At 54.2% G+C, this 13,768-nt stretch overlaps 1 protein-coding gene across 1 annotated transcript; it reads left to right on the forward strand.

The window, feature by feature from the left end:
- Positions 1 to 1,095: 1,095 nt before the first annotated feature.
- Positions 1,096 to 13,489, forward strand: DACT2 (dishevelled binding antagonist of beta catenin 2; the record flags this gene model as incomplete). The annotated part of the gene is made up of 4 exons (XM_081044548.1): positions 1,096 to 1,332; positions 7,662 to 7,794; positions 9,921 to 10,184; positions 11,068 to 13,489. The coding sequence occupies 4 exons, from the start codon at positions 1,096 to 1,098 to the stop codon at positions 12,726 to 12,728; spliced, it is 2,295 nt and encodes a 764-aa protein (XP_080900674.1). The 3' UTR covers positions 12,729 to 13,489.
- Between the last annotated feature and the right edge of the window lie 279 nt (positions 13,490 to 13,768).

Below are 13,768 nucleotides of genomic sequence, written 5' to 3' on the forward strand. Positions count from 1 at the left end.
AATGGCTAGAACCAAAAAGACAACTATTGGTTGGCATGGTGGAGAAACCGGAACCTTTATTCAGCGCTGGTGGGAAGGTGACATGGTGTGGCCAGAGGGAGAGCAGTCTGGCAGTTCTTTGAAAGATGAAACATAGTAGTTACCTAGGACCCAGCAATTCCACTTTTAGGTAGAGACCCAAGAGAAATGAAACCACATGTCCTCACACAATCTAGCACATGGATGTCATAGCAACATTATTCCTGGCAGCTAGAAAGTGGAAACAACCCCAGAGTCCAACAGGGAATGAAAGGTAAGAATACTATTTACCAATAAAAAAGGAATGCAGTGCTGCTACAACCCACCACACGGATGAACCTTGAAGACATGCCTGTGCTCAGTGACAGAAGCCAGTCACAAAAGACCTCCTATTAGATGATTCCATTTATATGTGAGTACGATGTCCAGAGAGGCAGTTCCGTCCCAGGGAGCAGTCCCCGACGGGAGGGTGACCACTAGTGTAGTGGTCTAGGGTTTCTTCCTGGGAAGGGAAGCTGTTCTAAGATTGAACATGGTGACCGTTGCACAGCTTTGTCAATATACTAAGAACCACTGAATCCCACACTTTAAGTGGGGGAATCACGGTATGCCAATTATATCTCAATAAAGCTATTATTTTACAAAAAGAAAAAAAGGCAAGTTGAAGTTTCCAAACTACAGACATACATTAGGAAAGTGAGGAATACGTTTTTCAAATTTGTAATGAATTAACAAGGATAACACGGTCTTTACAATACGATATTGTCCCAAGAATTTAAGTTAAACCTTTCCCCACGTGTATTGACTTTGGTCCTTTCCCCTCCCCCGCCAGGGCTCCTCCTGCCCCCCCCCCAGGGTCGCAATACGCGTTCTGGCCCCCGGGAGCCCGGGGCGCGCGCTCCGCCGACGGGGCGGGCCGGGGGGCGGCCGCTGTGACCTCGGGGCGTGTGCAAACACCGCCCTCCGCGGCCACGATAGGCCCCGGCCCACCTGGGCGACCTGCGGCCCGGGGGCGGGGAGAAGCGGCGCGGGCGGCCGCGCGCACTGCCGGGGCGCCGCCGGGGAGGCCGCGCGAGGATGTGGGCGCCGGGGGGCCCGCCGGGGCCCGCGGGCTGGGACCGCCGCAGGGTGGGCGCCCGGCTGCGCGCCGCGCTCGCTGGGCTGCACGAGCTGCAGGGGCTGCGCGCCAGGCAGCAGGCGCGCGTGCGGGGCGCCCTGGCCATGCAGCCCCGGGCCGCGCCCGCCGCCCCCCGCGGGCCCCGCGCGCACGAGCAGCGGCTGGAGGCGGCGCTGGCGGCGCTGCAGGAGCAGCTGGTGAGGAGCGCGCGGGGCGTGGGGGCGCGCGGCTGGGCCGTCCGACCGGCTGGGGGGCGCCCTGTGGGTTTCGGTGGCACAGCAGGCGGTGGCGGAGGCCTGTGGCCCAGGGCACGGGGGCTGCGCGGGCTCTGCGACTTCCCGGCGGACCTCGAGGGCGCATTCCTGCGGGTTTGAGTTCCAGCGCTGTCCTGATAAGAACGCGGTAAATCGGTTTCCCCTGGGGGGAGCAGCTGGGACTAGGGTCAGATTCCCTGGTCCCGTACCACCTTCTCCCACTGGAGGGTCAGGGACAGCATGGTGGCGTGCAGCGCCTACCCCCTGGGACCCCAGGAATGTGCTCAAGTTGACGGGGTCGCGTCCTTGTAACAAATGTTGGGCAAAGCCCGTCTGGATGCAGGGCCCTGACCTGGAGAAGGAGGTGTGTCCCCGAGTCCCAGACGCGGTGCGAGCCGGGGCCTCAGCGTCGCGTTCCCGCTGTCCCCAGAGTACCCTCTCCAAGGCCAGCTCCTGTTTGTACGATCCACGGAAGACTCCGGCGTGATTGCTCCTCTGGCTTTAATCAGCTGCATGGTTTCAGTTCGTGTGTTGGAAACAAATCAAGAGAGTTTTGGTAGTATTGCAGTGATTTTTACGGGAAAGAGTAAAAGGCTATATAGAAACATTTCTACTCGATGGGGTTAATTAACTCTATTACTCTGAGTGGATTGTTTTTAAATCAGAAAATCAAGTCTGTCCTGTTTAAAAGTTGCCGTCTGTACCAAGTCTGTACCAAGTAGCCTAGCCGGATGAAGCTTCAGCTTTGCTCCCAGCTGAGCTCAGCCTCCAACCACCCCCCCCCCACACACACACACACACACACACACATACACTGACTTGTTGGCTTCTCTGTGTTACAGGGGCAGGAAGGCCAGCGTCCTGAGATGCCCCCAGGACCCCTGCTGTCTTCCCATGTTGCCAACAGCAGCCCTAACTCAGCAGCCTGTCCTCTCTGTGACTCAGCTGCTCCTACTTGGAATGGAGCTGGCCATGGAGTGGAAACTTCACACGTAGTTTTACGCGCCCACTTTTCCGTGTCATGGCAGCAAGCGTGGGCTGTTTGCCTCCAGATGCGTCTTACCTGGCACTTGAGCTCAGTGAGCACACAATAGCCCACAAAGATGCATGACACGCGTGTAGCAGGAAGGAGCTGCTGAGATGCTTCCGTGAATTGTTCTATCAAGGGGTAGGAACACAGTTGATGATTAACTTGGCCTCAGTAACACACAAATCAGACTTGTGAGCACTCACTCAGCCTCTAATTACTAGTAGCCTTTTGGGAAAGAAGATCAAACAGGTTCTTTTGTTTGACTTTTTTTTTTTTTTTAATGTGGGGACCAGAAGGAACATGCAGACTTTGTCTTGAAACTTTGTTCTTGGAACAGATTACATGATCAAAAGAGAAGAAGAATTGAAATGTGTGTGACATCAGCTCAGCGCTTAACACTTCTACATTTTTCTTACAGGGAAAAAATTAGGAGTGATCCTAGCTCTGTGACTGACGAGCACAGCGGGAGACTTTCATCTCCAGGGCAGCTGCACATGCAGTAACTCCCACTTAACTCAGCACCCCCACCCCCACCCCTGACTGTGTCCACCTGGTCAGGGGTCGCCATTCAGGTGTGAAGACAGGAAGAGCTTTGTCTGACCCTCAGCACCTTTATCTTGCAAGGGATCCCAAGTGAGAATGAGCTTGAGCATTTCTGGGGATTGAAATGCAATTAGGCCAAGAGCAGCATTTGTCACAATCATGCTTATCAAAACACGCTGCACCTGTTTAATCGCTGAGTCTGAAATCACAGAACGCGCAGTAGGTGTTTCGTGTTGGAGAAATACATGAGGGACTTTTATGCTGTAACAGTCCTGAAATCATTTCAGGACTTACTATCTCCCTGCTCTAGATTTCTGAACTCTTGAAGCCCCATGACCTCTGCCCAAAGTAGTTGTTACTGTCTGGCCAGCCCCTGCTCCCCTGCTGTGTCTTCCAGGGAGATTTGTCATTCCCCCAGAAGTGGTGCCAACCCCATTTGATTCAGGCTAGGCGCCCAGCAGCACTGATGTAGGCAGATTTAGGTGCCCTGAGGAGTGGGAAGCCCCAGGTCCCAGCAGGAGGTGCTGCGAGCAGCTGTTGGTGGGAGAGGTGCCCTTAGGTGGGAGGTGAACACAGACTGGGGACTCTTTAGTGAGATCTTACACTGAAGAATTTCCTGGTAGTTGACTTTGCTGGTCGTGACTTGTCCTAAGAGTGGCAGGGTGCAACAATTCCTTTTCCACAATAAACGCTGCGGGACAAACTGAGGGTCTGATTGCAGCTGTGACCTTGGTGTCTGGGTTTTCGAGGGCTGACCGTGCCTGCTTGGTGAACTCTCAGGGAGAGGAGCCCTGTCAAGGTCACGAGTGAGGGCGAGGCCTCGCAGGACCCTGAAGTTTTCTGTCTGCATGTCTCGGCCTGTTATCCATGAGGCTAATCTGTGCCCCGGGCTTTGCTACTGATTGATGGACCTCTTTTCAAGTGAGGGAGTGACGCTTAAGCACCGTATGGCACAGGCGATAGCCACGGAGCTCATGCGTGAAGTGTTTCCTTTGCACAGTCTCAGCTTTCCAGGAAAGAAAGGAGGTGTCGTCAATGGCCCCTCTGTATCCTGAACGTCAGGGTGCTCTTCACTCTTGTCCCCTGACTCTGCCACACAGGTTTGAGGAGGCTGGGCTGCTGAACTGCAGATGGGAGCAAAAGGCAAAGCAAACGGAAGCAGCTCATCTTCCTGTGAAAGTGAGCCTCTTAGAGACCGGACAAGCCCAATGTGTGTTGGTTGATGGCAGCCCCTGGATAGACGTTCTAAGACTTTTAGTGGTTTGCAGTCATAATTAAATCTTTGGGGTCCCTGGGCAGCTTGTGATAATGCAGGTTCCCAGGAGAGCCCTGGCATCTGCTAATGGGTGTGACAGGGGCTCAGGAATCTGCATTTGTACCTGGGTGCTCCACCTCCAGTGGAGCCGTGGGCATGCTCTCCTTCCCCGCAGCCTGTGCCCAGGTCCAGCGGGATTCTGACACAGTACACTGCCGGACAGTGAGCCTGAGTGCCTGTGGGGTGCAGAGAGATAGGTGCCCCAAGCTTGCTCCCTGCTCTGGAGGGAATCAGTGTGGCTGCAGCAGTCAGCGTCACTCAGCGCTGACATTTGTGTGACAAGCTTGTCTCTGCAGAACCGCGTGGGCACACATGCTGTGTGTCTGGCTCTGCAGGGGTCTTGCTCCATCCTGGTCACAGAAGGGGCTTTTCATGCAGCACAGTTAGACTCCAAGAAGGAGTTAATGGGAAGCAGAGACATAAACCCCAAGTAACGGACAGAAGAGGTTCATGAGGATGGTGTAAACCCCCAGCTTTAAACCCTGAAGTCCACAGGCGTTCCGAGGCTGCAGGAAGTCATCTGTGAGGACCCGGAGCTGTGCGTGGTGGCCTCTCAGCATTAATCGGAACCCACTGATGTAAGGCCTGGCTGGCAGATACTCATCACCGAGCAGTGGCTTCCAGCACAAACACAGAGCGACTCTTGTTTTGGAAGGGGATTGGAGAGGGACAGAGGGAGGAAGCCAGCTGGGGGTCCCAAGGCTTCGTCTTTCCTCCCAAAGTGTTCCAACACTGAAGTGTGGCCTGCCTCCGGGACATCACTTCACCTTGGTACCATGGTCTTGTTTGATGACAGGGAAAATTCACTCGTGCTAAAAGTACGCACTGGCCCCTTTGTAGGAATCAGTGTTTTCACATGATGGTAACTTGCTGGAAGCCCATCTTTGCATGCTCTGCTGGTGCTCTGGTAGAGGCGTTCACCTGGGGACCGGTTTCCCCGGGTGTAACAGTGTTCAAGGTGAGAAGCTTAGCTAGAAGTCAGGACTGGCATGTGCCATGTTATGTGTAAGATCACAGAATGACTGTGAGGCAGCTACTGTCACACTGGGAGGGGGTCCTGAGGCCCAGGAGTGGGTCCTAAGGAACATGCAGTGAGGTGGTGGTCTGCCAGTCACCATGCTGAGTGCGAGCCCTGGGGCACCGTCAGGGCACGCTTTGCCCATCCCATTCTCTCAAAAGCATCGCAACTTGCTGCCACCTGCTTCGGTGCTGGATGAGTTCTCACGTTATTGAAGTTACGGAAGTAATTATTCTGGGCCCATAAGCTGGGCCTCGGGAATTCCTCATTTCCAATACAACAATTTAAATACAATTAATCATTTTCTTAAACAGGACTCACCATATAATTACTTTTGTTAATTATTTCCTTAAACATAATTGTTAATCAAAACAAGCCATTTGTGCAGTGGACCTTGAAGTTTTCTTGCAGGAAGGAGATCGTCATTTATGAATTCCTTGGTGCTAGTTTGCCGTGTGTATGTGTTTGTGTGTGAATGCATATCATGAGCACTAAACACAGCAGGTATCATATGGTTTGATATATACATGTGTGTATCGTGTGTATTACATAGTACATACACATGTATCATATGTATATTATATAACATATACACACAGGTATCATACTAATACCTGTATTATATACTATATGTACACATAGGTATACGTATATTATATAGTACATACACGTGTGTATTATATAATATATACACACATGTAGCATATGTATATTGCACAGTATATGCACATGTGTCATGTGTATTGTATAGTATGTACACAGGTGTTACATGTGTGTTATATATAAACATGTACTATATGTATAGTACAGTCTACACACATGTATTGTAAGTATATTATATAGTATATACACATAAGTGTGTATTATATAGTACACACAGGTATGTTACATAATACATAGCTATTATATGTTTATTACATACTATATACACGTAGCTATCATGTTACATAGTATATACACATGTAGCATATGTATATTATATAGGGTATGCGCACATATCATGTATATTACATGGTATATACACGTGTGGATCATATGTATGTATGTAGTCTACACACAGGTATATTACATAATACATAGCTATTATATGTTTATTACATACTATATACACGTAGCTATCATGTTACATAGTATATACACATGTAGCATATGTATATTATATAGGGTATACACACATATCATGTATATTACATGGTATATACACGTGTGGATCATATGTATGTATGTAGTCTACACACAGGTATATTACATAATACATAGCTATTATATGTTTATTACATACTATATACACGTAGCTATCATGTTACATAGTATATACACATGTAGCATATGTATATTATATAGGGTATACACACATATCATGTATATTACATGGTATATACACGTGTGGATCATATGTATGTATGTAGTCTACACACACAGGTATATTACATAATACATAGCTATTATATGTTTATTACATACTATATACACGTAGCTATCATGTATATTCCATAGCATATACACATGTAGCACATGTATATTATATAGTGTATACACACATATCATGTATGTTATATAGTATATACACACAGGCATCATGTATATTACATGGTACATACACGTGTGGGTCATATGTATGTATGTAGTCTACACACACGTCTTGTATGTATATTACACAGCATGGTTAATCCCTATAATCCCTGTTTTACAGTTGGGAAGCTGAGATGGGAGAAGATAGAGCCTCTTGGCGCAGAACTAAGCTTGGAACCTCAGAACCAAAAAGACCCCCAGGCAGATTTTCAGGCTGTTTTTTCCTCAGGCTGGCAGTGCCTCCGCCTTCCCTGGTAGCCTACAAACCTGTACAGTCCAGTATGGGGGCTGTGCATATACAGAACGGGGCCTTTTTCTCTCCTGGGAACTTAACATTCCCTTGAAAGATCAAAGGGCCGCCCACCCCATCCCCACCCCCCATCTATGCACCGTGGACCAGGGAGAGAACATGGCGACACAGGCACCGGACTCGGGTCCATTATGCACCAGCACGGGGAAAGGTGTTCGTGGGTAGAACTGAAAAAAGGCAGCAGTTGAAAGTATCGTGTGTGGCGCCTGCCAAAGGAGGTGTTTTGTGCGGTTTTGAGCCGGACTTCACCCCATCGGCGTATTACTCCGCAGCCCTATTAAAGACGGCTAATTGAAAATTGCTGATAAAACCGTATACAGTTGGGGAAAAACCTGTTGGAGGTGGGAGGGTCAGTGGGCTTTCCCCCCTACCAACAGGTAAGGAAGGCTGCCGGTTAGGCTGGCGCAGGAGCCGAAGTTGTACACGCGCACCTGCCCTTCCGGTGTCTGTGCTGGCAACAGTCTTCTCGCCTGTCCCTTCTTAGACCCGGCTACGACGCCAGGACGTCGGCCTGAAAACGCACTTGGACCAGCTGGACCAGCAGATCAGTGAGCTGCAGCTGGACGTGAGGAGAACCTCCATCGAGGCCCCAGACAGCGACAGCCGGCCCAGCTCAGGTGCGCGCACACATACACACACACACACACATACACACACCCCGCCACACACACCACACCCCACACACACACCCCACACACCCCACACACACACCTCACACACACACCACACCCCACATACACACCCCATACACACACCCCGCCATACAAACACACACCCCACACACACACCACACCCCACACACCCCACACACACACCTCACACACACACCACACCCCACACACACACACACCACACACACCCCACACACACCACACCCCACACACACACCACACACCACATACACACCCCATACACACCCCACACACACCACACACACACACACACCACACACACCCCACACACACCACACCCCACACACACACCACACACCACATACACACCCCATACACACCCCATACACACCCCACACACACCACACACACACACACCACACACACCCCACACACACCACACCCCAAACACACACCACACACCACATACACACCCCATACACACCCCATACACACCCCACACACACCACACACACACACACCACACACACCCCACACACACCACACCCCAAACACACACCACACACCACATACACACCCCATACACACCCCATACACACCCCACACACACCACACACACACACACCACACACACCACACCCCACACACACACCACACACCACATACACACCCCATACACACCCCACACACACACCACACACCACATACACACCCCATACACACCCCACACACACCACACACACCCCACACACACACCACACCCCACACACACCACACACACTGTACACATACCTCATACACGCCACACACACTACACACACACACACCACACACACACACCCCATACACACCACACACCCCACACACACCACACACCCCACACACACACCCCACACACACACCACACCCCACACACACACCCCACACACACACCACACCCCCACACACACCACACCCCACACACCCCACACACACACCTCACACACACACCACACCCCACACACACACACACCACACACACCCCACACACACCACACCCCACACACACACCACACACCACATACACACCCCATACACACCCCATACACACCCCACACACACCACACACACACACACCACACACACCCCACACACACCACACCCCAAACACACACCACACACCACATACACACCCCATACACACCCCATACACACCCCACACACACCACACACACACACACCACACACACCCCACACACACCACACCCCACACACACACCACACACCACATACACACCCCATACACACCCCATACACACCCCACACACACCACACACACACACACCACACACACCCCACACACACCACACCCCACACACACACCACACACCACATACACACCCCATACACACCCCACACACACACCACACACCACATACACACCCCATACACACCCCACACACACCACACACACCCCACACACTGTACACATACCTCATACACGCCACACACACTACACACACACACACCACACACACACACCCCATACACACCACACACCCCACACACACCACACACCCCACACACACACCCCACACACACACCACACCCCACACACACACCCCACACACACACCACACCCCCACACACACCTCATACACACACCCCACACACACACACCACACACACCCCACACACACCACACCCCACACACACACACACACACCACACACCACACACACACCACACACCACATACACACCCCATACACACCCCACACACACACCACACACCACATACACACCCCATACACACACCACACACACCCCACACACACACCACACCCCACACACACCACACACACTGTACACATACCTCATACACGCCACACACACTACACACACACACACCACACACACACACCCCATACACACCACACACCCCACACACACCACACACCCCACACACACACCACACCCCACACACACACCCCACACACACACCACACCCCCACACACACCTCATACACACACCCCACACACACACACCACACACACACACCGCACACACCACACCCCACACACACACACCGCACACACCCTGCACTGACCGCCTCTGTCTGCCCTATCCAGGCTTCTACGAGCTGAGTGACGGTGGCTCCTGCTCCTTGTCCGCTTCCTGCACGTCAGTGTGCAGTGACCGCCTGTCCTCCTCCCTGGGCACTTTGCTGCCTGCCACCCTCACGGCCCGGACCAGCGCAGGGGACTGCCGGCCCTGGTCAGCTGACGAGACCACCATGTGTGGGGCCCCTGTGCCCACATGGGGACCCCAGGCCACTGAAGAGGGTGCAGTCCAGCCGCTACAGGACACATCCCGACCCCGGCCAGTGTCCACAGGTAAAGAAGATCCAGGAAGGTTGGGAGTGCCCACCCAGGCGGTGGGGTACAGACTCCCCAAGTCTCATCCAGGCAGTGGGGATGTGTGTGGGGCACGGACCCCCGGGTCCCAGCCAGGTGGTAGGGATGTCGAGCATGGCAGGAAACCTAGCAGCACTGCTCCCCATTTTCTGTAGGCGTTTTGGGGGTTTAGATGGAGGTAGGAGTCACATACCCACTTGCGGTCATTAGAGCAGGGCTGTTGTGATAAGAAGCATTTTTCTTATTATATGAAATGAACGTTGGGCAGTTTTTGCAAACACGCTTCCAAAGCCCTGACGCAGCCGAGTGGCATCCGTCCAAGCGGAGTGCACCAGCGCGGACGTGAACCTGGGAGCTCCACCCCTACGCGGCTCCTCTCCAGGCCTTTACTTTCCTTCTGGCTGTCCCTAACAGAAGGACGCCACCTTTGGACGCATTTCATTTCCAATACGAGACCCGACTTAGTGATTCCGTGTGGTCTGTCCTTGGTGAGCACCCTGAGGTGTCCCCTGGTCCTCAGGGAAGGTGTGCCCCCGACCTCTGTCCAGAGCCCGCCCTGTGGTCACAGGTCCCTGTCTTTCCAGGCGTCCTCAGAATCTTCCATGAACGAGGCCTCATACTGACACATTTTGTGTCTAGGATTTATCTGTCCCTGAAAGGGGAACCATTGGAACCGGTGATGGAATCAGCGTGCACTTGAGGTCTCCACAGACATTTTCTGTCCGGGCATTGACGCAAGCGGCCAGCAGTGCGTGGCTTTCTCCGGGTGGAGGAGCTCAGCTGCCGTTATGCTGCCGGGAAGTGGATAAGACTGCGTTAGCATCTTCCCTCATTCCTGTATTTGTTCATTTCTTGTTCCCAGGTGATCTTGAACGAGTCCTACCGGCTGAGGTGGGGCTTCAGAAGACCAGTGCTGCCCCCAAGTCCACTTCCTTTCTCTGCCATGGGATGGACCTCCCACCCAATGTGCTGGACCCCAAGTACCAGCGTGACCTGGTGTCCAAGGGAGGCAGGGAGGTGTACCCATACCCTAGCCCCCTACATGCAGTGGCTTTGCAGAGCCCCCTCTTTGCTCTGACCAAGGAGACCCTGCAGCGTGATAGCCCCTCACCCCCTAGGGAGTCCCTTCCCAGCCCCTCAGGTCCCAGCTCAATCCGGACTGGACCCGTCCTTGAGGCTGGCCCAGCTGCAGCCTATATAGACAGGCTGTTACGACTGCGGGGCCAAGGGAACCACAGAAGGGGCAATGTGAGTGAGCAGGAACCCCCAAGATGTGAGATGTCCCCATCCCAGAGAGCGGAGAGTGAAGGCCACCCAGAGAAGCTGACGTATACCCCAGGAAGAGCAGATGTGGGAGGGGTGGCTCAGAGGAGGGATGCCAGTGAGGACGGCCTCGAGTGGCAGGGACCTGTGCCCCTTGTGGGCCCCCTGGACCCCAGCTGCCTTCCCGAGGAGGGCCACAAACCCTCCAGTAGCTGTGTCTGTGTAGCTGGGACCACCCTGGGCTCCCCTCAGCTGGGGTGTAGGCCTCCATCTCCTGGCTCTCAGGCTCAGCAGCCAGCTCCCAACTGGTGGGAAGGCAAAGCCAGGTCACCCCCCGGGACTGCGGTCAGGGAGAGCCCCGCCCTGGCCCCAGGGCAGTGTGTGCACCCCCACTGTGTTGGCAGCAGAGCTTCCCCCATGGGGCTGAAAACTGGCCACCCCATGACAAAGGCTCTGAAGACTAGGAGGGAGACCAGCGACAAGGTGCTAAGGGTAGGGAGGCAGCCGCCACCCTGGGGTGCCCTTGTGGGTCCCCAGCTGCCCCCTGAGTGGGGAGCTGGGCTCCAGAGGAGGCCCACCCTGGTGGGGGAGACACCCGGCCGGTCCTGCTCTGAGTCCAGCCTCTACCCTGTGTCCCTCCTCATCCCCCTGCTGGTGGCCCACCAAGAGGGCCACCGGGCTTCGGCCCAGGCCTTGTTTCCCTTGGAAGCAGTGCCGCCCATGGCGGCCGGTGGGGAGAGCCGGAGGAAACAGCGCAGGTGGCAGTCCTCCGTGGAGATCTCAGCCAGGGCCCGCCTGGCCAGTGCCCAGGGCCCTAGTCTGGGGCCCCCACGGCCCGCAGCAAGGAGAGGGGGTGGCCCGCGGCCTGCGTGCCCCCGGGCCAGGCCCAGGCTGCCCCGTCAGGACGCCCAGGCCAGGAGCGAGTCTGGCGGCTCGGAGCACTCAGCCGAGTGTGCTTCCCTGTTCCACTCCACCATCGCGGAGACCAGCGAGGACGAGGACCCGGCCAGTGACCACACCGCCAGCCGCTTCGGCGATGGGGAGTCCAGTGGCAGTGATGTGGAGGGCGGTGTCCAGGCCCGTGGGAGCCACCTGGCCTGGCCTCGGGCAGCCCCCCAGCAGCCCCCGCGGGCTGCAGCCGGCTCCAGGCCACCCCTGCCCCCGGTGCCCAAACTCTGCCGCGTCAAGGCCTCTAAGGCCCTAAAGAGAAAGATCCGCAGGTTCCAGCCGGCCGCTCTGAAGGTCATGACCATGGTGTGAGCTGGCCAAGAGCCTCTGGCCCAGGCACAGTAGCCAGTGTCCCAAACAAGCCATGTGAGGACCCAGGGATGACAGGCATGTGACAGGCACAAAGGGGCCTTCCCAGGGCTAAGGAATCGAGCTTCAATAGCCCGTTTACGTGCAGACATGGGTTTGCGTGTCATGTTGCCAATTTGCTTGCCAGAGGGGGTGATGGAGCAGGTGCCCTGAGCTGGGCCCCGCAGTGACTCTGGGGCACATTTCCCCACCCCATGGAGACGTTCCAGGAGACCTCTGCAGTGTCAGGTCTCACGAGCGGACCCGGCCAGCTGACTGCATCTGTCAGCATCTCCCCGGGACAGACTTCTCAGCTCGCTTTCCAGGTGTCTATGTTGTCACCCGGTGGTTGCTCACCTCTGTCCTTGCCCTACTCCTCTGGGCAGTGTGTTCCCAGTCCTTGTAAACCATCCCTCCCCAAAAGCATTCTTTTTAGGAGACGGCTGCAGGACTGTGTTCTGGAAATTGGGTTGGAGTGCGAATCCCTTGTTAAGCCCTCGGCGTGAATAACACGCAGATTGTGCTGTATCTCCGCCAATCACATGAACATGTTTCCTTTTTACCCTCCCTCCTGGAGGTTCCCTGTTGGGCCTGTAGTAGGTGTTCAGCAAACCCTTGTTCCTCCCATCATGTGGACCCTCTCCCCCCAAATGGGAAAATGCAGCTCATGTGAGCACAGCCCAAACTGGTTTCAGTACACTTCAGCTGAGCATAAAAGTATTTTGAAAAAATAACTTCTTGTTGTCTATTTGTCAAAGAAAATGTCAGCATTTCAAGGGGAAGATGGGACATGAGAGCAGCAATCAGCTGAGCACCCTGGAGCAGCTTTACCTTGAATGACTCAGAGAGTGTCCCAAGAAGGGATGGAGCCCCGAAAGAAGGGGTGGGGCATTCCCCCCTGGGCCCTCCTGGGGGTCTGGATCTCTCACCCTGCCCTCAGGCTAAGTGATTGGTTGTGGGAACTTTGGAGGGAAACTCAGAAAACCAGCCAAAATACTAGTAGA

This window comes from Rhinolophus hipposideros (genome assembly GCF_964194185.1).
Source record: "Rhinolophus hipposideros genome assembly, chromosome: 3".
Classification (NCBI taxonomy): Eukaryota; Metazoa; Chordata; class Mammalia; order Chiroptera; family Rhinolophidae; genus Rhinolophus; species Rhinolophus hipposideros.